Below are 27,316 nucleotides of genomic sequence, written 5' to 3' on the forward strand. Positions count from 1 at the left end.
AAAAGCTAAAAGTAGTGGTAGATGCCTATGATTTCCCTGGTTGATATTTTGTTCTTTGCCAAAAGAACTGCTAGAATCTTTTTAAATGTGTATATTTTCTGTCTATAATGCCAAGGGATGTGTCCAAAACATCACCTTCAACATTTTACTTTTCCCCAAAAAGCCAGCTCAATTAAGGCTATATATTTCTGGCAAGCCAATTTTTTGTGCTTTGTGTGAAGCTGAAAGTCAAACAAATAAGACACTTTCTAATTCTCCTTGGTTTACAGAATGGGACATAGAGATTTTGACATTTCATTTTCATCATGACTATTGTATGTCAATTTAGCAGACTAGATTAGATGAGGAACTTTTTAGAATTAGTCCTTCTGATTCTGAGCTCTAGCAAGCATTAGTAATAATTTCATGTTTCCTTTTTTAGGCTTTGCCTTTGTCAATATTACTGTCTCAAAGGCCCCTTTACGTACCTAAGAGACAAAAATATTTTCCATTTGCTTTGTTTTTTAAAAAATAAGGACTAAAAAATGCATACCCAGCCTAAAAAGGTAGGCATAAACATAAAGAAAAGGCATTCAAAGAAATTTCTGTAAATCAACCTTTGTTAGTACTTGTAAACTTTTCTGAGTATAAATGGCAAAATTGGACTAGTAGAATCTCTGAGAAACAGCTTTTAAGTTGGCAGCAATTTTTAGGAAATAACAGAGTTTAACTACAGATGAATGGCCACAGATTGCCAGCGATAAGAGCCACAAGCCTGAAACCTTGGAGCTCTCTACAATCTAATTTTGATGTTATGACTGCTTTTTAAGGATTTACTGTACAAAATTAGCCTCAATTTTCTAATTTTCTAAACTGTAAAGTGAGGAGTAAAATAACTGCTTACTACTGCTATAAAAATCATTATATTCCTATTAGAAACTACTATGACATTTATAAATTGATTGAACAAATGATTACCTTATCATAAAACCTGCTTAGGTTAATTTACAAACATATTATATTTGGGAAAAAACACAAATGTAATGAATGATTAATATCTTTTTTTTTAAGTATATCTTTATTAATTTCAGAGAGAGGGAAAGAGAGGGAGAGAGAGAGAAACATCAATGATGAGAGAGTCATTGATCGAGCCCACAACCTGGGCATGTGCCCTTACGGGGAATCGAACCCTGATCACTTGGATCCTAGGTCGAAGCTCAACCGCTGAGCCATGCCCGGCTGGGCAAATGATTAATATCTCTTGATAGTGTATGCTGATAATTTTCAAATAGAGGGATGTGACCCACAGGGAAATAAGAGTAACTCCAAAGAGAAAGTAGAGAACTAGAAGAAAGTCAGGTAAGGGTTACAAAAAGGGATGAACTGGCCCTTTATTACATGGACTTTTTAATCTCTCATTCTTGCCACTTACTTTCCAGAGATGAAAACAATGAATCTTAGATGAACAGCTGGTCGCTATGGCACCATTAAGAGCTTTATTTTTAGAGGAAGGAAAAATGGGGAGCTATGAGATCCAAGGAAGATAAAAAATGGGTACAAAAAATATTTTCTAGAGATCTGGAATAACAAAATAAAACTTGTACTTACAACTTGAGACTCACGAGCTTTAGGAAACATTTTGGCAACATTGAGCCCATCAATGACAATATCAAAAGGAGGAGAGTGTTTCACAAAGTTCTGAAATCTCTTAAGTTCCTAAAAAAAAAAAATCAGATAAAACAATAAGGAACGTACTAAGGACTTTATTATAAACATAATGCTATGACTTTTATTATTGGTTTGGTAATTCAAAATATTCATCTTTTAAAAATACACAAACACAAAGATACTTTTAAAATGAAATCTGAAAAAGCCAGCCAAACAGAGACAACTGCATATACTTATCTGACACACCTTATAATCTCACAGTGCTTCACACTTCACAAAGTACTTTCCCATGCTATTTCATTTAATCTGTAACCAGCTATCTAGTCTGCTACACTGACACACATGACAGTCATGATGAGAATGAAATATGAAATCTCTATGTCCTCCTGTTCTGTAAGCCTAGGGGAAGTAAACCTCAGATATGCCAGTCTACCAGTGCAACTGTGTTAAAGAACAAGGCTCTATAATTTGTAGCTCCTCTTTTGTCATCAAGAGGCTTTTACTTATGGCTGTTTTGAAGAGTTGAAGATTCATCCATTCATTCAACAAATACTTGCTAAGCATCTACCTACATGTGCCTAGCAGTTACCAAAGAGACAAAAAACCCTAACTTAAAGGAACTTGCATTTTAGTGGGAGGAGACACAAAATAAACCAAATAAGTAAGTAAATTATATTAAATGTTAAGTGTGATGCGTGCTATGGAGGAAAGAAATGGAGGAGAGGGAGTTTCATTTCTGGTAATGATGGACTACCAGATAGTAACATAAATTCTATATAAAAAACAACTATTTAAAGGAACTAGAGAATGACCAAAAGCAGGCAGGAATTGGAGGAAACACATTTGAAAAAAGATCTGGTGCTTTCAAAACAGGTCTGAAAATTCTCTGACATTCCTCCCCACTCAAAAGGTGGATCCTAGCGCAGCAGGCGTGGCTCAGCGGTTGAGCATCGACCTATGATCCAGGAGATCGAGGTTCAATTCCTGGTCAGGGGACATGCCCAGGTTGTGGTCTCCATCCCCAGTACGGGGTGTGCAGGAGGCAGCCAATCAATGACTCTCTCATCACTGATGTTTCTAGCTCTCTCCCCCTCTCTTCCTCTCTCTGAAGTCAATAAAGACATATTAAAAAAAAAAGTGGAGTCTAATTCTCTGCATGTGAATATGAGCTCATCTTTGTGACTGGCTCAATGACAGGAAAATGGCAGAAGTGGTGCGATCTGACTTCTGGGGCTAGGTAATAAAAGGCTATATAGCTTCCATCTGGCTCTCCTCAGGATTCTTGCTCTTGGAACCTAGCCTTCATGAAAAAGCCTAAGTAGATGCCACATATAGGTGTTCCACCTGACAGTTCAAGTGAGTCCCAGGAAATAGCCAGGAGCAATTATCAGGCCTGTGAGAGTGAGGAGGAGTGACCTCAGCCCCCATTTGATTACAACAGTAGGATATCCAAGCAAGAATCATCCAATAGTCCAGTCAAGCCCTAGAACCATGAGAGAGAATAATAATAGTAATTAATAAATGTTTTTGTTTTATGCTACTACATTTGGGATAGTTTATCTACCCATAGAAAACCAGAAAAGAAGGACACAGCACAAGGTGAAATTTGTCTGTACATGGCTTTCTGCCAGAGTCAGCAATGGTTGGCAGGGGCAGAAAGAAATCAAACAGAAAGATGCAGACTTACTGGTTTCAGAAATCAGAAGACAGAGTTCAAGGCTGCCAGAGAGCTAAAAAGTGAGAGACAGAATGCTAGAAAGAAGGAGATGGAATGCTAGAAAGGAGGAAACAGCAAAAAATCTGTGTGTAAATCCACCCCAATCCTTGACTAACCCTTGATTTGTACATGCATGAAGAAGACTCCAAAGAGCCCAGCAAAAAAACAACAGATAGAAAGACTTGTAAGACCTTGGCAAAGATTTCAGCTAGTATCCACTGCAAGGGAGAAAGAGTCTATAGTCAAAATAAGTCTAACCATCCCACTAAAGCAAAAAAATCAATAATCTCCAGAGGACAATGATAGAATCCAGAGCCTTTGCAATATGTCTGTCACAATGTCCATACACAGTTAAAAAATTAATATGAGAAGAAACAGCAAAATGTGACTCAGAGTCAAGAGAAAAGAAAGTCAATAAAAATCAATGTAGCCCTAGCCAGTTTGGCTCAGTGGTTAGAGCATTGGACTGTGGACTGATGGGTCCCCGGTTGGATTCCAGCCAAGGGCATGTGCCTCGGTTGCAGGCTAACCAATCGATGTCTCTCCCATCAATGTTTCTCTCTCTCCCTTCCACTCTCTCTGAAAAGCAATGGAAAAAATAGCCTTTAGTGAGGATTTAAATAAATAAATAAAACTATTAAAAAAAAAAAAAAAGAAATCAATCTACGGTCCAGATGCTGGATTTAGCAGGCAAGAACTTTAAAGTAACTATTGTGAATACATTCAAGAATTTAAAGGAAAATATAGTTATAATGAATGCAAAGAAGGGAAAACATAGACAAATACAGAGAGTCCTTGCCTTACAATTTTTCAACTTCATGATGGTATGAAAGAAATATGCATTTAGGCCTGGCTGGTGTGGCTTAGTGGTTGAGCGTGGACCTATGAACCAGGAAGTCACAGTCTGATTCCCAGTCAGGGCACATGCCCAGGTTGAAGCTTGATCCCCAGTAGGGAGGGTGCAGGAGGCAGCCAATCAACGACTCTCTCTCATCACTGATGTTTCTATCTCTCTCGCTCGCTCCCTTTCTCTCCCTGAAATCAATAAAAACATATTTTAAAAAAAAGAAATAAGCATTCAATAGAAACCATACTCTAATTTTGAATTTTGACCTTTTCCCGGGCTAGCAATATGTGGTATAATACTCTCTCGTGATGCTGGGCAGTAACAGTGAGTCAAAGCTCCCAGTCAGGCATGTGATCACCAGGGTAAACATATTGTAAACTATACTGTATTGCCAGAATTTTCTTTGGCATTGTGTTCTGAGTACCTTTAAGGTAAGGTAGGCAAGCTATAAAGTTCAGTAGGTTAGGTGTATTAAACGTATTTTTGACTTACAACATTTTCAGTTTATGATGGGTTTATCTGGACGTAACCCCACTGTAAGCTGAGAAGCATCCGCAGAAACTATAAAAACATTCTAGAACCAAAAAGCACAAATACGAGATAAAATATTCACAGGCTGGACTTAGCAGATTGGAGATGGCAGAAGTAAAAGTCAGTGAACACAAATGACAGAGCAATAGAAGTGATTCAATATGAAGGGGGAAAAAGGTGGAAAGTAAAAGATGAACTGAGCCTCAGTAACCTGTGGAACAATGTCAAACAGATAAACATATATAATTAGACTCCAGAAGGAAAGAATAGAAAGGAGAAGGTAGAAAAAAATGTATGAATAATGGCTAAAATTTCCCAAAATTTGATGAAAAACATAATTTAGAGACCCAAGAAGCAGAGCAAATTAAAAGCAGGATAAATACAAAGAAAACCATAACTAGGCACATCATAGTAAGACTGCTGGAAAGCAAAGATAAAGAGAAAATCTTAAAAGCAGCCAGAAAAATGATACATTACATGTAAGATGATGATACAAATGGCAGTTCAATTCCCATCAGAAAATGAGGCCAGAAGACAACGAGGGGATGTCTTTAAAGTGATGACAGAAAACAAAAAACTCTGTCAACCTGGACTTCTATATCCAGCAAAAATCCTTCAAGCACTGAGGTAAAAAAGTAAGGTGAAATAGAAATTTTCAAGTAAATGAATTCATCACCAGCAAGCCTGCATCATAAGAAATGCTAAAGCTATTCCTTCAGGATGAAGGGAAATAACATCAGATGGAAACCTAGATGTAAAAGAAGAAATGAAAAACATCAGATAAAACCCATATAATTTTGTTAACCAGTGCTATCCCAATAAACTCAATAAAAAGGGGGAAAAAAGAAAAACATCAGAAATGGTACACATATGGGTAATTATAAAAAAGAATATTTTTCTTCTTTTAATTTCTTTAAAAGATATGACAGGTTAAAGCAAAAATTATCATAATAATGTACTATAAGGCTTAAGACATATGCAAATGTGTTATGTATGACAATAATAGCATAAAAACCAGGAAGTGGTAAATGTAATGCTACTGCTATTAAGATTCCTACATTTTACCTGAAATGGTAAAAACTAAACTCTAGGCAGACTGGATTAAGTTAAAGATTCATACTGTAATCCCAAGTCATACATTAAAAAGTAATGCAGAAAAGGTATAAACAAAAATTCAGCAGAATTAAAATACTAAAAATATTCGGATTACCTCCCTCCAAACACACACAAAAAAGATTGGATAAATAGAAAACAAAGAGCAAAATATTTAAATTTAACACTATTAAAAATGCTGTTTATAATAGATGTACTTTTAAATATAAAGGTAGATAAGCTGAAAGTGAAAAGCAGGGAGAAAATATATATCAGTAAGCTTAAGAAAGCTGGAGTGGCAACATTCATGTTAGACAAACTAGGCTTCAAGAAAAGGAGTATCACAAAAAAATAAAAGTGGATACTTAATAATGACAAGATCAATATACTAGTAAGTATGCTTATATATAAGAACAAATCTTTGAAATACATGAAGCAAAACTTGACAGAACTAAGGAGGAAGAAATAAGTCTATAATTATAGATGGAGATTTCAACACTTTCTCTCCATAACGATAGAACAAGTAGATAAAAATCAGTTAAGGGTAGAGAAGACATAAGCTACACTAATAACTACTTTGAATTGATTGCTATCTGAAGGATTCTAGACCCAACAATGGCAGAATATATATTCTTTTCTAGTACACATGGAACACCAAGACACACACAACCTCTAGGCCATAAAATAAGTCTCAAATATTTCAAAATATTAAAATCTGAAAGAATATGTTTGCTAATCATGCACATAAATCAGAAACCAATAGCAGAAAAATATCTATAAATGTCCTAAATACTTCTAAATTATACTTCTAAATAACCCATGGGTCAAAAAAGAAGTTACACAGAAAATTAGAAAATATTTAGAAATATTTTGAACTAAGTGATAATAAAAGGTCACATATCAAAATTTATAGTATGCAATAAAGCAATACTTAGAGGGAAGTGTATAGCTTTAAATGTTTATATGAAAAGAAGAAAGGTTGCCCTGGAAGATTTGGCTCAGTGGTTAGAGCATCAGCCCGCAGACCGAAAGGTGGGGGGTACAATCCCTGGTCAAGGGCACGTACCTTGGTTGCAGGTTCAAAGCCTGACCCTGATCCAGGTGTGTGTGGGAGGCAACCAATCAATGTGTCTTTCTCATATCAATGTTTGTTTCTCTCTTTCCCCTCCTTTTCCTCCCTTCCACTCTCTCTAAAAATCAAGGGGGAAAAATATCCTCAGGTGAGGATTAAAAAAAAAAGAAAAGAACAAAGGTCTAATATCACTGATCTAAGTTTTCACTTTAAGCTAGAAAAGAGGAGCAAATTAAATTTCAAAGAAAGTAGAATAACAAAGTTAAGAACCAAAGGAATAGAAAACAGAAAAACAAGAAAATTAACCAGAGAAAAGGTTGGGAAACAATGAACCTCAATCCCTATCTCAGATCACACTAAAAAATTATTTTGAAATAGATCAAAATCTAAACCAGAAGGCCAAAACTATAAAAATTCTTGAACAGGCAAATTCTTCACATCAGGATCAACAAACATGTCTTGGGCAACACATAAAATCATCACTAATATTCATATAGTGTGCCTCTTGATATGAAGCCACTGAGGACATAACAGCATTTTTGTGATATTTTTGCCAAAAGTTCATAACTTGAATCTAATCATAAGGAAAAAAAGATAAAGCAATAACTCAAACTGAGAGACATTCCACAAAATGAAAGACCTATAGTATAGTGGTATTTTGTTGTTGTTGTTGTTGGTTTGTTTGTTTGTTTTGGTTTTTTTGAGATAGAGAAAGAAAGGGAGAGAGAGAGAAAGGAACATCAATGTGAGAGTGACTGGGGATCAAGCCCGAAATACGGGCATGTGCTTTGACCTGGAATTGAACCACCAATCTTTTAGTATAAGGGAAGAGGCCCAACCAGCTGAGCCACAGAAGCCAGGGCTATAGTGGGTTTTTTTAAAGTGGAGGTCCAAGAAAGACAAAGGAAATTAAGCGCTTCATTGCAGATTAAAAGAAACCAAGGAAACATGACAGCTAAACCCAAAGTGTAATCCTGTACGGGATCTGGAAAAGGAAAAGCTTATTGTGACAGGTGACAAACCTGAGTATCAACTGTGGATTAGATAAAGTTATTGTATCAATGTTACAAAGATGAAGAACTCCCTTTAGGCCAATAAGCACATGAAAAGATATTCAACATAATGAGTAATTTGGGTAATACACATTTAAAACCACAGTGAGATATCATTATATACCCAACAGAAGGGCTAAAATTAAAAAGGTTGACCATAACAAGTATGTGGAGCAACTGGAACTTTCACACACTGCTGGTGGGAATGAAAAATGGTATAAACACTTTGGAAAACAATTTGGCAAGTTTCTTTTCAAGTTTACAACTCAGCAGTCCCACCTCTAGGTATTTATAGATGAGAAATGATGAAAATCTACATTCATATAAAGACTTATACATGAATGTTAATAATGACTTTATTCCTAATTGCCAAAATCTGGAAACAATGAAAATGTCCATTAACTGGAAATTAACGGGGGGGGGGGGGGGGAAGGTGGTATATCCAGACAATAGAATCCTATTCATCAATAAAAAGAAATTATTGATACACATAACAGAGATAAATCTCAAAAGTATTATGCAAAATGGAAAAAGATACACATAAAAAACTTCTCTGAAATCAATAAAAAAAATATTAAAAAACACCTACTTATATACTGTATGATTTCCATTTACATGAAACTTACAGGCAAAACCATACCAACAGAAAGCAGATTAAAGTTCCAGGAAATGGGGAGAGGGAAGTGACTGCAATGAACACAGTGGAACTTTTGGGGGTAATTATACCATATCTTGATTATGGAGGTTATTATACAATCACCTGCATTTGTCAAAACTCACTGAATTGTACACTGGCAAATTTTAGTATTTTATAAATTATACCTTAGTAAAACTGATAAAAAAACAAAAGAAAGTCCTAATACTATACATAATATATTTCATCTTTAAAATAACCGTTGATCCAAGTTCACGCTTTCATTTCTCATTTGACTTTTTCTATCCTCATCAACTCCAGTTGTGTGGAACCAACCTCTTTCCTTCCTACTCAGCAAAACACCTCATTTTAAAATTTCTCTACTCAAATATATTTTCTACAAATGTTTAGAAAGTTCTAAATAATATCAAAACTATTGGTTAGAATAAGGATATTATTTTTATAAGTGAAAATAAAGCTATCATGGAGAATTAAAACAGTTTACATACAATATGACAGTTTGGTTTTTTTTGTTTTACTATGAATGAATCAAGGGAAACAAAACAAGTGTACTAAGTTTCTAAAATTCAGGTTTCACTAATAATGAACATGAACAAGATTTCCCACTACACTTTGAATTTATCATTTTAGTGCTGCTCTTAGTACTATATTATATTCACCTCAGGAGTAATGACAAACTAAGGTATCTCAGTATTACTGGCAAAATGGACATCTGTAAAAATCAAGAGTTAAACAAGATAACTCATAAAATCCCCTTCCAGATCTGATATTCTATGTTAACAAGACTTGGAAATCCCTTAAAATCACAGAATGGAAAAGGGTATACTTGAGATGGTTTGTTTGAAAGGTGAGTCGCAGGAGCCTCTGTGTAATCACAGGATGTGTAATAAAATAAAATTTAAAATCCCACCCAAAGATTATTCTCCTGATCCACGTCTTCTAACAGAAAAATCCAAGATGTCAGGTTGGGCTTTTTCCCCTATTATTAAAGCTTCGCTTACTAAATATATTACTAGTCTGGGATTCTTTCTAATACTTCCTTCCAATGAGCCGCCAAAATGCTCACTTTTCCAAACTACACAAATTTATGTCATTGCAGTCAAAAGCCTCTGAGTAGCCCGGCCGGGCATGGCTCAGCGGTTGAGCATCGACCTAGGATCCAGGCGATCAGGGTTCGATTCCCGGTCAGGGCACATGCCCGGGTTGCGGGCTTGATCAATGACTCTCTCATCATTGATGTTTCTATCTCTCTCCCTCTCCTTTCCTCTCTGAAATCAATAAAGATATATTTATTAAAAAAAAAAAAAAAAAAAAGCCTCTGAGTAGATCATACTGAAAAGGAGGACAAAGAAAGAGTTGACCTAGTGAGACAGCAAACTAACTATGGCATAGGGCATTACAAATCTGCAAGTTTAGCTGTTTTAATGGAGGGTGAGTTTAAACGAAGACCAATTATTTCTTTGTAGGGCTACTGCTGGGATTGTGCTTGATTACAGATTTGTTAGTGATATGGCATACGAAAATCCACCAATCTTTTGATCATTTGTTCTTGACTATTAATAAAAGTTCTTCTTAAAAAAAAACAATTTTATTGAGAAACAATTCACACACCATTCAGTTCAATTGTTTGAAGTCTATAATTCAATTCACTGAATTGAGGTTTTGCAACATCAGCACAATCTATTTTTAGAACATTCTTTTTTAAAAATTTATCTTTATTGTTGAAGTATTACAAATGTCCCCTTTCTTCCCCTGTTGATCCCCTCCACCCTGTGCCATGCCCTCAACCCTTCTTGTTCCTCCTAGAAGAAACTTTATGCTCATTAGCAGTCCATTCCCATGCCGCCAACCTACCATGCAGCAATGACTAATCTACTTTCTGTCTCTATAGATGTACCTATTCTGGACATTTCATATAAACTGAATACAAATGTATGGTCTTCTGTGATTGACTTCTTTCACTCAGGATAATGTTTTCAAGGTTCACCCATGTTGTAGCATAAATGAGACTTCATTCCTTTTTATTGTTGAATAATATTCCACTGTATGGATATACTACTACATGTTATCCATTTATCAGTTGAAGGACATATAGATTTCTACTTTTTGGCTATTAAGAATAATGCTCCTATGAACATTTGTGTACAAGTTTTACATGGATGTATAACTTCACAGAAATTGTAAATACTATGACTTGCAACACAGGTTGTTAACTTAAATGCTTATAGGGACCAGGTGGGTAACATAAATAATATGCGCCAAGTATAAGAAAACATAACAGAGCAGGCAAAATGATAAATAGCAAATGGCATAAGTCTCATAATCTAATATTTAACAGAAACAAGTGAACACTGTGACAAACTGGAGAATACAGTTCCCTTAAAAAGGTACCAGCCCAGTATTCTGTCCAGTTAACTGTCACCACATAAAAATAAAGACCCAGGAAGAGCAGATTTGATTTTCAAGGAAAGTAAAAAATCTGGTATTCTAAAATATGTCAAATAACTTTTTAAGAGAGTAAAACACAAAGAAGCTCCAACAAAAAACATATATGGGCTAGATTCCACCCTTAAGCCACAAATTTATAAATACACTCACTTGGTCAGTCAACAGATTTTCATTAAGCACCTATTATGTGCCAAATAATTTTCTAATTCCTAGGAACAAAACAGTAAACAAATGCCCTGTCCTCAAGGAATTTATATATTAGTGGAGGAGACAAGGAACACCAAGGTAACAAATAGATATTTAATTTCAGATACAGAAAAGGGCCTTTGAGAAAAATTAAGCAGAGTAGGTATTAGCACCACTCTCCCTAGCCCCTCTCTATCTTAGACATGGTAGAAGGAAAAGGCCTAGTTTCTAATGAGGTGACATTTGAACAGAACTGAATGAAGTGAGGGAGCAAGCTCCCTTTGGGAGAAGAGCCTTCTAGCAGAGAAAAGAACTGCCAAGGCCCTTGCTAAACACCAAAGAGCTTTTTGCATGTTTGAGGCTTAACAACTAGACAATCTGGAAGCTCTAAGAATAAGTGTAGTCTTTACAAAAATCAACTCTTTCTTATTACCATAATATGGGAAAGAGTAAATACATGTAAAAACAATTCTAAAAATTAATCAAAAGTTTTCAGTTTGCTCCCTTATTCAACTTATTAGAAACAATGAAGCAGATCTGATATTTGTTGTTTTGTGGTTGTTACCTAATCACAAATGAGTAGCAAAATGATCCAAAGCCCCAAGGAGAAATAAACGAATGGCACAGCTATACCCTACTCATGACACATGAGCTCTAGAACAGAGGTGATCCAGCACCTGCCATCAAAGAGGTGGCTTCATAATTAGAAATGACTCTAACAACGTACAAGGCAGTAGAACTTGACTCTTCTATTTATTATTCCTCCTACATTATGGATGAGAAAGCAAACAGGTGAAGCAACTGATTTTTCTCAACAAATGATATGAAAAGAGACTAAAACTTTTTTAAACCTTTCCATTTAAAAGAGGTTAAAACACTTAAATTTTTGTGGAATGATGGTCCATATGTATATTATGGTTTACTTCTATTCTGAGACTTTTATACTAATCTCACCAGGAAGTTCAAAATAGATCTCTCATTTATTTTACTTAATGTTCTATTCTAGAATAGCAACCAAGGAAAAACAGGACTACAATAGTATATACACAAAACATTACAGAATAAAAGAAACAATGATCTTAACATATTAATTATACTCAATGTAGAAAAATATCAGATAACACATATTTTCCAAAACAAAGGAGTATGAAAACAACTGGCTTTAGTCATAGTAAATATGGAAAAATAGGGGAATACCAGCTATTTTGGTTGGAAGCACTGCTTTTAACATGGGAACAACAATAATAAATGCATCTCTGCATCTAATGGTCGAATTTCTTTGTGAGCCTTCTTCAAGGATCCAAACAAATCCTGAATAAAAAGAACGCTAACATGACTGCCTTAATGAAGCCAGGGAAAAAATAAAGTCACATGTCTGGAAAATGTCACTGCAATCTAACAACTAATAATCTAAGAAAGCTTATACTCATTTAATAGCAAGGTATGTTTTAGATTTTTTCAATTAGTAATTATAGCTATAATTACAATAGTGAACTATCCTATTTAAAAACACTTATAATGTTATCTGAGTTTTCTGATTTCAGTGAGATGAAAAAACAAACTAGCCTGGCCGGGCGTGGCTCAGGGGTTGAGCATTGACCTAGGATCCAGGCGATCAGGGTTAGATTCCCGGTCAGGGCACATGCCCGGGTTGTGGGCTGCAGCCGATCAATGACTCCCTCATCATTGATGTTTCTATCTCTCTCTCTCCCTCTCCTTTCCTCTCTCTGAAATCAATAAAGATATATTTTTAAAAAAAACAAAAAACTAAAAACTTCCCTGATACAAATATCTAAAAAAGCTGGGTAAAATACAACAAAAAGACTTAATGCATGGCTGAACTTGGAAAAAAGAAAGAGAAATGAATTTCCAAGTGCAAGAGATAAAGCCAGATCTGAAAATCAGAATGGTAATAATAATTGATTCTAATTTTGTCCAAGAGAGGAAAAATGCGGTGGTTATTAACAAACAGGGGCTTGGCTTTTGATATCCTCATGGGAACTGGAGAACTATCAACCTAGGGCCCAAATGAAGGGAAAAATTGGAAGTGCACTCCTGAATAAATGAGGAACCTTTACAAAAAAGCACACTGATGTCAGTACACAGTACACCAGGCATCTTTATCTCTTCTAGGGGTGTAAGTAGGGGGGGAAAAACCCTTAAGAATAAGAAACTCCAGTCTCATGTCTTAAATGTGTTTGGAGTACAAATTTAGATAAACTGTGTGATACAAAATCATCACACTACACCAAAAAATTATATAAAAACTGGTTCTCATCTAGTAATATCTCTTGGGCACTTGGCAGAAGCAAACACAAAACCTCTAGAGAGACACTATCAACAATTCAGGCAACAAAGGAATTTTCATAGAAAGAGAAAGCCCCTCTAAAACTGTATTCACCAATTTAAAATTACAAAACACAAGAATAAACAATCTACCATGTGTGAGAGTCCTCTGACACAACAGAAGGATTGAAGCCCAAAGAATTCAGGATAAAGGATAATAGAAAAATCAAACAGACAATATAAAATAAGTCTGTAACAATAATTAAAATGTAGAAGAAGAATCAGAACTGTAAGAAAAAACAGAGACCATAAAAAATCTGAAGAGGAAAATTTGAAAGAGAAGTTCTAAAATTAAAATTCTAAAATAAAACTAAATGAAGGGGGGGAAAATCCAAATGTCTATCATCTGATGAATAAACAAATTGTGGTACATTCATACACTGGGACACTACTCAGCAATGAACTACTGACACATGTAACAACACAAACTCAAAAACATATTTAAAACTAAATCTAATATATTGTAAAAACAAATGACATTATGTTAAGTGAAAGAAGACAATTACAGATTATATGAGTGTATTTATACGAATTTTTTTTTTTTTAGTAAAGACAAAACTAGAGATAGAAAGCAGATCAGTGGTTGCTGTAGCAAAGGGTAGGAGCAGGGATTGACCTCAAAAGGGCATGATGAAATTTTCTGGAGTGATAGAAGTATTCTAAAACTGAACTGTGGTGATGGTCACACAGTGGTATATATTTTCTCAAAATCATTTAACTATATGCTTAAAATAGGTCACCTTTATGGCCTGTTAATTATTGAAACATTAGGGGAAATACCCCTAAATGAGTGGGGAGTGAGAATAAACACATCTGAAGTGAGAAGTAGTGAACTAGAAGATAGAACTGAAGAAGTTACCCAGAATGCAATTTGGAGAGACAAAGAGATGAAATATATAAGAGTAAGAGACATAGAGAAGAGTGGGAAAGGGCCTAACTAAAGTCTAATAGTAATGTCAGGAGAAGCAATATTTGAAGATATATGGGCTGAAGAATTATTTAGGATTGATTCAATATGTGAAACCTCAGATTCATAAAGATCAGTGAATCCCAAGCAGGAAAAATAATACATTCATACATACATATAATGGTGAAACCGCAGAAGTAGAAAAAAAATCTTAAGCTCAACAACGAAAATAGAGATGATCTACAATGAAACAAAAATTGGACCAAAAGCAAAATTTTTCAACATTAACTAAAACAGAGGCCAGAAGACAATGGACTACTACCTTCAAAGTGTTGAGGAAAAATATTAAAATTGATATAAGCTATCATTCAAGTAAACATTTTCAGACAAATAAAATAGTTTACTACTCTTAACCTGTTACTGAAAGAATGTTATTCAGGAAGATGCCCAAAAGAAAATATGGGATTCAATGAAAATGCGAGTGCTGGAGCTATATAGCTGTGTGTGTCACTGGCATACAGGTGGCAGAGAAAACCAGAGGAGTGGGTGAAAATGGACAAGAAGAGTGAGTAGAGTAGAAGAGGAAGGAAGCCCTAGGAAACACCAAAACCTTAGGGGATAGGCAGAGGACATTTTATTACTGTCTTCTTACTATAAAAGGATAAAACTCAGTTTTATCTATTAAGAAAGAGCAATGGGCCTGGCCGGCATGGCTCAGTGGTTGAGCATCTACCTATGAATCAGGAGGTCAGGGTTTGATTCTCAATCAGGGCACATGCCCAGGTTGTAGGCTCGATCCCCAGTAGGGGGCATGCAGGAGGCAGCAATCAATGAGTCTCTCTCATCATTGATGTTTCTCTCTCTCCCTCTCCCTTCCTCTCTCTGAAATCAATAAAAATGTTTTAAAGAAGGAAGGAAGGAAGGAAGGGAGGGAGGGAGGGAAAGGAGGGAGGGAGGGAGGGAATGATGAAGGGAAGGGGAAATGAGCTTTAAGGAGAGAATAGCAAGAGATGTAAGGGGATCTGGAAAATATATACATAAATTTAAGAAAAAACAAAATGCAACAGCAGAATTAAAATCTTCATTGGAAGTAATACACTAGAACATGAATTACTGTGAAATGCAGCACAAACTTTGACAAATTCTATTAGAATGCAGATGAAAGGAACAAAGAGAGAAAGTTAAAAGAATGCTATAAAAGGCCAGAGAATAGAGATCTAACTTAAGCCTCAAGAGGATGTTCCCAAGGAACAAACCAAAACAAAAAGAGAACTAATTAAAAAAACCAAAAAACTTTCCTACAATAAAAAGATCTAAGGACTCATGAGATTTAGGGAAACTTAATGAGAAAATTCACTTAGTCCTCTTCTCCCAAAAGTTTTAATTGTGAGGCTGAAGAAGAAAAATCCTATATCTATCCAGGCCAAATAATAACAAGACTTTTACAGTGTTTTCCATATACCATGCAGATTACAAAAATATGGGAAAACAAGAATTCTAAGTGCTTCCATATTCAATGGTATGAGGTAGAGACCCCCACTTTAACAGATTAGGAGATTAAAGCACAGAGAAGTTAAGTGTTAAGTTTAGGATTTGAAATCTAGAAATCTATCCTCGCATTGTTCCACTATACCTCAGAGCAAAAATCAAGTTGGGAACCCCAAGGCCAGATCACAAAACAACTATGTTTGAAGATGGTGGGAGCAGTCCTCACACGGGCCTGAACCTCCTGGCACCTGCCTCGTTTTTCCTTCTTTCTGGACAGTACATATTAATAAGCTGTGGCCTATGTTCCTAAGCAAGGTACGCCAATCAAGGCTTTGGCCCTTTCTCATAGGGTACTTGCAGACAAGAGGAGAGAAATGCAAAAGTCCTTCAGGAGTCCTTTTGTTGAGGAGTCCTATTTGTTTTGATGTAGTGTCCTAGTTTATTTAGGAAGTGATGTCCCTCCTTCTGTTCCCCACCCTCAAAAAAGACTAATAAGAAGTATTGGGCCCTGGCCAGTTTCGTTCAGTGGTTAGAGCGTCAGTCAATGGGCCAAAGGGTTCCGGGTTGGATTCCGGCCAAGGGCACGTACCTCAGTTGCAGGCTCCATCCTGGGCCCCGGTCAGGATGCGTGTGGGAGGCAACCAATCAATGTGTCTCTCTCACACTGATATTTTCCTCTCCCTCTCTCTCTCTCTCTCTCTCTCTCTCTTTCACTCTCTCTGAAAAGCAATGGAAAAAATATCCTCAGGTGAGGATTAAAACAAAACAAAACATAAAACAGAAGTATTGGAATTTCACCTGAATAGAAGTCTGATGAGGTATTTGTCAACAACAGGTCACAGCCCATTACTGGGTCATGAAATCAATTTAATAGGTTGCAACCAGCATTTTGGGGGGAAGTAAACAATTAATTAAAATAGAGTGCAACACATGCAGCAAGAGCATGTAATATTTTGTATGCAAAATTTTTTTTTCAGTTATAAAAATGGGATGTTATATAAAATGTATTTTGTACTTGAGCTGTGGTCAAAACCGTTTAAAAGCCACTGGTAATGAAACACTGCCATATGTACAAAATATAACTTTGCCCAGGAACATTATTAATATATTTTATCATAGGTCTATAATATTTACCACTTGAAAGTTTATTAAGGGGCTAGAACCCCAGTTCTAAGGACTAGCCCTACCATATATTACGACATATAATAAAACTATAATACGTAATCAAAATTATATGGTCACACCCTGGCCAGTATGTTTCAGTGGTTAGCGCGTCGGCCCACACACGTAAGGGTCATGGGTTTGATTCCCAGTCAAGGGTATGTGCCTGGGTAGCAGATTCGATCTCCAGCCCTGGTTGGGACTCATGCAGGAGGCAACCAACTGATGTGTCTCTCTCACATTGATGTTACTCTCCCTCTACCCCCCAGCACCTCTCCCCCTTGCATTTTCTTTAAAAAAAAAAAAAAAAAATCGTAAAAAATATTCTCAGCTGAGGTTTAACAACAACATCAAAAAATTGTATGGTCATGTACAGAGGTTAAATAAAAGCTGTTGACACAACTGGGTAAGTAGCTGGAGGAAAATAATCAAGTGGGAACTGTTTACTCATTTATACCAGAAAAAAACCCATATGAATAAAAGTTTAAAGGAACACAACAAAAGTAGTAGAGGGCAAAAGGAGGTTCTTTGTTGTGTGTGTTCATTTTTAATAATCTTGTAATGGAAAAGACCTTTCTACGTAGGAAACCCAGGAACCATAAGAAAAAAGTTTGATTAATGTGCCTATTTTAAAATGTGCATGGAAAAAAATAGCGTAAGTTAAAAAAAGGCCTCAAAAAATTGTAATTCAAATCATGAGTTTTCAAATAAAGAGCTCCTACAAATCAATAAAAAACAATGACCAATAATTAAGGTTAAAAAATGGGTAAGACAGAAGCAAGCAGTTAGCAGAAAAGAAGTATACTGGCTTTAAACCTATGAAAAGATGGTTGACTTACACATTAAGAAAAATGTAGGAAAACAAATAGGGAGGGGGGGAAGGGAGCAGCTGGAGCAAGGAAACTTAGGCAAGAGGATGGCCGTGGTTACACTTTGGATTTTGTCACTATGGCCCTAGGAGGATCTGAGCCCATGCTTCCTCACAGTCACTGAGCTCCATGCTGTGGCCAAGGTCCAGGCCTCTACGGGCCACCACATACTGCAGGGCTGCAGTGAGTATGGACTGGGGGGACTTGGTGCTGACTGGGGCTGCCTGGGGAGGGGTCCAGAGGTCCAGGAGAGGCTGGCATGGGACCAGCAGGACGAACAGTGCAGGGCTCTGAAGCATGGAGGGGGTTCTGCACAAGAGGACCAACTATCTCACAGGTTGGCAGCTCGTTGGTTTGTTTGAGATAATGGAATCCCATCCTACTATGATTCACAAGATGATATTTGCAAAGAGAGCAAAGGAAGTATAAAGATGGCAGTTTTAGAAATTCAAGTCCATTTGGCAGACAACACAAGAATGGAATTAATCATTCCAGGATAGCAGCATTTCTACATGAAGGCAGTGGATGCAGCTGCAAGACAGGGGTGGCTGGTTGCTCTGGGCAGCTCCAAAACCTGTTTGATACTAGGACTAAAAAAGAAAAATAAGTGAAACCAGTGAATCTCTGAAAACCAAAATCGCTGAACTTGGCCTCTTCTCTGACCTAAATGTAGCAAGTTTATATGATTCAAGAAATTGTTCACCATAATGCAGATCATTCATCCCAGCATAGAGAACATGAATGAAGCCTCTTCTCTACTTAGTGCAACAGTAATACCTTCATCACAATGCTTGAGGAATGTGTGAAGACAGCAAATGCTAAGTTTAAACCTGAGCTGTTCCAGCTGTCCCATCAGGATCCCTTAGTTTTTCCTGTGTCATCTTCCCCGGTTCAAATGATGAAGCATTCTGTCAGCCACCTGGGTTCGTGCAGTTCAGAGAGGAGCAGCCACTCTATAAAAGAACCGGTGTCTACACTTCACCCACTCTCCCCGGGAGCTAAAGAATCTCCTCGGATACACCCTTGTAATGATATTCCTCTTAAAGACCCAGATAGGCCTGATCACTGTTCAAGAAATACACTTAATGGAGATTTGGCATCAGCAGCGATTCCTGATGAAAGCAGACTGATGGCCAAAAAAATCTGAATTGGAAGATCATCTTTCATCCTTCTCTTCCTGAGGAAACAGAAGTGTCCGACGTCCTCTCAGTATTGCTATGCAAAAGCTGCTGTAATTAAACTATGTTATAGGAAGCATTTTCCCCTTAGGATTTCTCTGCATTTTATAGAATATTGTAAAACAAACAAAAACCCACACATACCTTTGAAGTGTATTTTATCTTTCTATAGTTTCTTTACAAGAGTATTCTCCTAATAACTTCACAGTATGAATGTTCATCTTTTTTCTTTTTAAATAAATGATGGTGTAATATTTTGACATCCATAATGACAAATGTAGATATTTTTCTAAAAAACTATAAGGGACTGACAGCTTAGTCAGTATATTGTAGCTCATAAACATGATATGCTATAAATTAATGTTTCAGTTTGACAGAAGTGTGATATATGTAACTTGTGCCATGAACCAAATGGTAACTTTACCCCAGCTGAAAATGAGTTAGGATAGCAGCTTGATGGTGATTGTAGTGTATTCCTTTAAGCAAAAAGGAAACATTTAATATTCTAAATACTTTTGGCCCAAATATCATGACAGTGAGGATTTTTTCACAAACCAGACTATGCTGTCCTTCATATGTGAAGTTGACACTACTGATTTGTCAATACCAAATGTTGGGTTAAAGTATTTAATTTTTATTTATTTATTTTTCTGTTGCATCAAAAATGACCTACCAAATTTAAGATGTGTATGCATTGATATTTACACTGTTCTAGAAAAGAGGTTAATGTTATAGCGAACTTGTTCACTTTGACCAGAGAAATAAATAGCTTTCAATGGAAAATGAAAGAAAAATTAAATTAACCCTATACTGAAATTCCATTTTTCACTTCAGACAGGTGAAGATTAAAATGTTTGATGACACAGTGGAACACAAAGGTGTGGAGACACAAGAATCCTCATACTTTGCTGATCAGTGTAAATGTATACTGATAAAATTTCCATGAATGCCAATCAAAACTGATACATCTCTGATGCCCTAACAATTCAATTTGCAGGGATCTACCTTACAGCTGTCTTAGAATATGTGAGAAATTACAAATGTATAAGGTGAATCACTGTGGCATTTTTATAATAGTAAAAGACTTAAAACAACCTAGGAGAGGAAACAAGATGGCAGCATAGGTAACAGCTGTACCCGCGGCCTCCCACAACCACATCAAAATTACAACTAAAATACAGAACCAACATCACTCAGAACCTCCTGAAATCTGGCTGAACAGAAGCCCTACAAGGAGCGAACTGAAGGAGCATCAAGACCGGTAGGAGGGGCGGAGACAACGGCGGATCAGGGCTGGATCCTGGAGACACGACCGCAGACCCACACTCGGTGCCATTGTTTAAACCCGGGAGCGGTACCTTGGCGGTGGAGGTTTCCGGAGGAGTGAGGGGCCCTAGCCCCACAGCAGGCCTCCAGACCAGGGCTCCAAGGCCAAGAAGAGAAATCCCCACAACTTCAGGCTCTAAAAACCAGCGGGGACTGTCACTGAGGGTTGGGGAGGGTGCGGGAGTCCCAAGCTTTCCTCTTAAAAGGCCCGCGCACCGACTTACTCAGACACGCTCCCTCTAGAGAGCCCCAGCTTGGGGCAGCAGCTTCAAAGGAACCTGGGACACTTGGGCAGAAACTAACCTGCCTGAAATAGGGGCGAGAGCTGGAGGGGCTGCTTTCTCCCAGGCAGAAGAGCTAGCAGAGGCCCTTGCTCCTTTGGCGAGCCCTCCCCACACACAGCCTGCAGGCAGGCACCATATTTGAATCGCCAGCACCTGACTCACACCTTTGGCACCGCCCCGTGATTCCTGGAGGCCCCGCCCCTCCCCACCTGCAAGCTCATCCAGGACATTTCCAGTGGCTTTTCTGTGCAAGTGGCCTCTCCAGCCTTATGCTTAAGACTTTCCTAAAATCTCTCAAACAAGCAGCAGTGGGCCCCATACATCTTGATAAGTGGCCCCAGGCCTGGCACTAGCAGCAGCCTGCATTGACTCATAGCTTGGCCTCTCCTGGACAACACTAAGCCCAGCACAAGTAGCAAACAACTATGGTTTGCTGTGTAGCTCATGCTGGGTGGCCCTGGGCGAGGCACTGGCAGAGGCTGACTCTGCACCTCCCGAAGGTCCCAGAGACAGTGCACCTGGTGGTCAGACTTGACCACGCTGGATTACAAGCCTACCACATCCACCAGTGACACTCAAGGAGCGCACCTGGTGAACACCAAAGCTCCACTGAAGTAAATCCTGCTCCATAGGGGTGTCTCCAGCACAGCAGCTCTTTGGCTGTAGTTGCAGCTGGTCCTTACAGGTGATTGGCCTGGGGGTCAATTCCTCCCAGTGACGCCAATAGCAACCAAGGCTCAACTACAACAGGACAGTACACACAGCCCACACAGGGGAGCACCTAGAAGGCCCAGCTCAGGTGACTGGGGAGGCTGAGCCTCTGGACCCTACAGGACACCTACTACACAAAGCCACTCTACAAATTGCAGGAGACATAGCAGCTCTACCTAATACATAGAAACAAACAACTGGAAGCAGCCAAAATGTGGAGGCAAAAAAACATCACAAAGGAAAGAATAGAAGAAATCTCCAGAAGAGGAACTAAATGAAATAGATCCAAGCAAGCTAACAGATAGAGAGTTCAAAATTTTGTTTATAAGGATGCTCAACCATATTATTATGAAAATAACTGAGAAAAATCGATGACATAATAAAGTACCAATTTGAAATGAAGGCTACATGAACTGAAATGAAGAATAATTTACAGGGAATCAACAATAGAGTAGAGGACGCTGAGAATCAAATCAGCAATTTGGAACGTGAGGAAACAAAAAACACCCAACCAGAAGAGCAAAAAGAAAAAGAAATCCAGAAATATGAAGATAGTATAAGGAGCCTCTGGGACAACTTCAAGAGACCCAACTTTCGTATTATTGGGGTGCCAGAAGAAGAAGAGAGCATGAAATTGAAAACCTATTTGAAAAAATAATGACAGAAAACTTCCCCTACCTGGGGAAAGAAATAGACTTACAAGTCCAGGAAGCACAGAGGGTCCCAAACAAGAGGAACCCAAAGAGGCCCACACCAAGACACATCATAATTAAAATGCCAAAGGTTAAAGACAAAGAGAGAATCTTAAAAGCAGCAAGAGAAAAGCAGTTAGTTACCTACAAGGGAGCACCCATACGACTGTCAGCTGATTTCTCAACAGAAACCTTGCAGGCCAGAAGAGAGTGGCAAGAAATATTCAAAGTTATGAAAAACAAGTAACTACAACCAAGATTGTTCTAACCAGCAAAGGTATGATTTAGAACTGAAGGTCAGATAAAGAGCTGCACAGATAAGAAAAAGCTAAAGGAGTTTGTCACCACCAGAACAACAGTACAGGAAATGTTGAAGGGTCTTCTTTAAGAAGAAGCTAATGAACAAAAGAATCTGACGAACTAAATAGATCCAGAGACATTGACGCATGGAACAGACGATCATATTTCAGAGGAAAGAGGGAAGGGGGGTGGAGGGTGGGAAGAGATTAACCAAAGAAGTTATATGCATAACCCATGGACAAAGTCAATAATGGGGTAAAGGCCTGGGGAGAGGGTGGGAGCAAAGTAGAGGGGGTCAATTGGTGGGGGGGAATGGGGCACCTGTAATACTTTCAACAATAAATTAAAAAAAAAACACAACCTAAATAACCATTAATAGAAGACTAAATAAGTAATTAAATTTTGATCATTCTGTACAATGGAAAACTATAGAGAAATGCTAGAAAGAGAAAAAAGAACGAAGAAGAGGAGTGGGGGAGAGGGAGGCAGAAAATAATCTATTTTTTGTCTTGAAATACAAAATGATAACCCACTATCAATTACGTAAGGGAGTGAAAAAGTTTCAGTAAAGAATTCTCAGCCTAGAATTAAAGACACATGTTCTCCAGTAGCTAGGTGTATTTCCAAATAGATTTTTGTACTACTCAAACAGAATGGAATTTACAAATATAAAGTTATTTCTTAAATCTTGCCTGGGTTTGGGGAAAATAGATCTTATTCAGGTAAAGAGTTTAGAATTAATATTATTTTAAATTAAATTTCTAGATAGAAAAAGCTGTATTCTTTTTAAGCCCACTCTCCTTCCCTTTCCTATGATATCTTGACAGACCTATAGAGAATAGCTAAAAGAAAGGCAGAAAAACATTTTTCATTGCAGAATCTTGCTCCCAAATGAGAAAGGAATGAATCAGGAAAGGAAAGGGAATAACATGGCTTGGATCCTGCAACCCAGAAATGCTGCTAACTATTTTTTATTTTCTGATTCTGCTCTCAGTTCAAGGAGTTCATCCATGCTTAAACACCCTGGAAAGCCCCTCTGCTTCACAACCAACCAGGAACTGGCTCTAAAGCCCCAACACAGTATCTAGCTTCCCTCCTCCCTTGGAAGCAAACATGCAGAATATTCAAGTCCTTTCACGGGGTGATTCCCCCCACCCCGCCAAAAATAAAACAAAATAACAATATTGCACTGATAAAACTCACTGGAAAACTTCAAAAAGAAATCAGAAAGTAAACACTCTCTTTCCAAATAGGGGAAAGAAAGTCTTGAAGAAAAAGTTAACACTATATATAGATGGAACCTAACTAAAAACCCTCAAAAAGAATTCCTAGAGAAAAGCAATTACAAGAGGGTTGCCCAAGGATCTTTTTAAGAACTTTTATAAATGTTTCATTGTTTACCCTCAAAAAGTGACCAAACTAAAAATGTTTCCTTTACCAATTAGTTTGGATACCATATTATTATCCTACTCAGATAAACACACAGCCCTCAGAAGAGCTGTGAGGATACTTAAAGGAGCCTGGACTAACCATTGCCAATCTGGGTTTGCATCTTCTCTGCTGGGCCATCCATTAGCTTCTATGACTTTGATCAAATTACCTCATTTTTCTGGGCCTCAGGTTCCTGAGAAATGAAGTGGGACTGCTTACTTTAAAGGGTTATTGCAAAGGATTCAATAAAATTAGGTGATTTGACTACAATAAGACTATACTACAAAGTCTCTACATGTGTTAAATTTAGGTAAGTAGTAATAATGGTACAAGTTTTACCAATAGTTTGTCACCATTTATAACTCTTTGGGTTTTAAAACAGATACCAGCAAAACAACTTTCCCTGCTTCCCGTTCCCCATACAGAGGTAAAGTAGATGGATCCCTATAAGTACCAATAACCTAACTGCCTCCATATGTGTAAGAAAAGCACATCTCCATTTCATTTGTTCTCAGGTTGTTCTGATTTAGGGGCTAAAGTGAGTATTCAGCCCTTCCCCTTCAGAAGGGCTCTAGATTGAGAGGAGATTCATTGCCCTTGAAGTACGCACATACAGATGACTCATAAATCAAGTGTACTCTGCTGGGGAGTGCCTGTAGTACACCCTTGTAAATTCCTTTATGCTTTACACCGTGCATATTATCTTCTGATTCTATCCTCAAAACAATCAGGTTAGAAAACTGAGATGTAGAAGGAAAAAAAGACAAAGTTAATGCCTACAGAAAAAATACAGAACCTCTATTTCTGACTCCTACTTAACTCATTACTTCATGGAGTTGAATGAACTATTTGTTTACAAAGCAGAAGAAACAATTTATCAGTTGTATCTGCAAAAGCCATCAAAATTTACAATTTTCTCATAGCAATGAAGCAGAATTTACTATCCTCTATGCTCAATTTTATTGCTAACTTATAAAGAAAATAGTTTGGGTTGTCTTTTAATGAAAAAAAAATCAATATTAGAAAAGGGAGAACAGAAATGGAAAAATTTTAAATTCCTGGAAATTCTAGTGCCTGAGATAAGTAATACTAAACCTGACTAATGTTAAGTGAGCATATAGTTAATCTTTGTGCATCACAGTATAAGAAGGTAGCCTATGGAAGCTGTCCAGGTGGACGGCAGAAAGGAAATGGGAAGTGATTTTACTTTGAAAAAAACCCAAACAGCGAAAGAGTCAAACAGTAAACAGGAGAGGCAAGAATTACGGAGATATTTCTTGGGGATATCCCGGGAACAGTCAGTAGCTCAAATGACGTTCCTTGTACATCTCATCAGTGATTTCCCTCCCTCTCCTGCCCAACTTATACAAATACTGAATAACTTAAGAACAACACCCTACTGGAAGGTGAGTCATTCCACCAGTAATCAATGAGATTAAGGGAAATTCTATTTTCCTGTGAACTCTGACACAGTTTGCATGTTTTATTGTTCCTGCTAGCAGTTACTGCTAATCCGTGTTAGCACACCTTTTCTTCTGCTGCCGTTAATTAGGCAAGTAATAACAGCAAGCTAAGGGTGGGTGAAGCACTCTCCCACCCTCAAAAAACATGCATCAGACCAATGAGGAGGAAGAATTACTAGCAAGTGCAAACAGCATCCGTAACTGAATTCAAACATCTGGGTTTGAATCCAGCCTTTATGACTTAAACTGTGTGGCTTTGGCAAGTCACTGAACTTCTCTGAGCCTCAGTTTGCTTGTCTGTAAAGTATATAAAATACTCCTTCCCTCTAAGTGATTGTAAATATTAAACAATATAATTAAATGGTAGCTATGACACAAGAAACGTAAAATTGAATGGCAGTGTTTAAATAACAATATTTACTGCACGCCTACTGGATGCCAAGCATTGTGGAGAATACGAAGAAGGGGGCCCTGTCCCTCACCAGTTTATAATGTGGTTGAAGAGACAAAAGATACTGATGTGAAAACTAAACACTAAAACAAACACACACGGGACAGTATTAATAGCCAATTGTGTGCCACAGTTAACAAATGCTACAAGTTCAAAGGAAAAAAAAGATAAACACAGACTACAGAGGTCAAGGAAGACTTTGTGACAGAAAAGGAGCTTGAGAAAGCCTTGACAAAAAAACAGGAATTTGAGACAGGAGTAGTTTAGATAAAGGGGAAAAGCATTCCAGAGCCAGTGAGTAGCCAACTCTAGCTGAAGCAGATGTTTATAGGGGAGGTTATTAAAATATGAGGCTTGAAAAGAAGGTTGTAGAGAAACTGTGAAGAAGGAGTTACTTCCAGGGCAGGAATGGGAAACTGCAGGTTTAGGGGCAAAGGAATAATGCGACTAAATCAGTGTTTTGAAAAGACTGATCTGGAAATAATGTAAAGAGATGGAAGAAGAGTGTAGATGTAACCCACCCTACCATTCTTTTGACATTGTTTCTGTAAATGCTGACTCTGATATGTAACTTATAGATAACAGCATGTTTGTATAAGAATTCTAGGAACTAGCTTCAAAAGATACAGACTCCAACCTTCAGTCATCCCAACTCTGGGAGATTTGCTGACCTTCAACCAGGATGACGAAGACCAGGATGACACACACACCATCCCTTGATCAGTTTCAAGATCCTTATTAGAACAGACTCTGCTGGTGTGCACACAGAGAAATTTTCAACCCCCTTCCCTTGATCTCTTTGTTCTGCTTTCCCTCTCCCTCCTTATAAAAACCTCTGCCTACATTGAGATGTTAAGATGGTCTTTGGGATGAGAGCACCCTCCCCCCATCTTCTTAGGCTGCTGGCTCTTGAATAAACCATTTTTCCTTACACCAGCACCTGCCTCTTGAGTATTGGCTTTCGAAGTGGCAGACAGCGAACCTGGGTTCGGCATCATAGACACAAGAAACCCAGTTACGAGGTAACATGGAAGTTGAGGTTGAGATGCTAAAGGCCCAGACAAGATGGAAGTAGTGGAAAAGGAACAGCAGAAGCAGAACTGAGAAATACTGCACAATAGGATTAGTGACTGATATCACACAAAGGTTAAGGATAAGAGAGGAGTCAAAATAAGTTTGGTTTTTTTAAAGTCCTCTCTTTAAATATATGTTTTTATTGATTTTTTTAGAGAGAGGAAGGGAGAGAGGGAGAGGAAGAAAAAGAGGGAGGAGGCAGGGAGGGAGGGAGGGGGAGTGACATCAATGAGAGAGAGAAACATTGATGGGTTGCCTCCTGTATGCACCCAGACAGGGACCAAACCCTCAACCTGGGCATGTACCCTGACCGGGAATCAAACCAGCAACCTTTCAGTGCATGGGATGACGCTCAACCAACTGAGCCACACTGGCCAGGGAAAAATCA

At 37.7% G+C, this 27,316-nt stretch overlaps 1 protein-coding gene and 1 pseudogene across 3 annotated transcripts in view; one reads left to right on the forward strand and one right to left on the reverse strand.

Moving 5' to 3' along the window:
• Nucleotides 1–27,316, reverse strand: part of PRORP (protein only RNase P catalytic subunit) — a 147,006-nt gene that overhangs the window by 98,106 nt on the left and 21,584 nt on the right. Inside the window, exon 5 of one of the 2 annotated variants that reach the window (XM_081146327.1) lies at nucleotides 1,588–1,695. The exons of the other annotated variant lie outside the window; for it this stretch is intronic. Coding sequence (XP_081002453.1) covers nucleotides 1,588–1,695 — 108 coding nt within the window. The remainder of the gene's footprint in view (nucleotides 1–1,587; nucleotides 1,696–27,316) is intronic. 2 annotated transcript variants of the gene reach the window in all.
• LOC308561377 (pleckstrin homology domain-containing family A member 3 pseudogene) lies at nucleotides 18,316–19,199 on the forward strand (annotated as a pseudogene). The gene has a single exon. The product of its transcript is annotated as a pleckstrin homology domain-containing family A member 3 pseudogene (transcript).

Source organism: Miniopterus schreibersii (assembly GCF_964146895.1).
Source record: "Miniopterus schreibersii genome assembly, chromosome: 1".
In the NCBI taxonomy this organism is placed as follows: domain Eukaryota; kingdom Metazoa; phylum Chordata; class Mammalia; order Chiroptera; family Miniopteridae; genus Miniopterus; species Miniopterus schreibersii.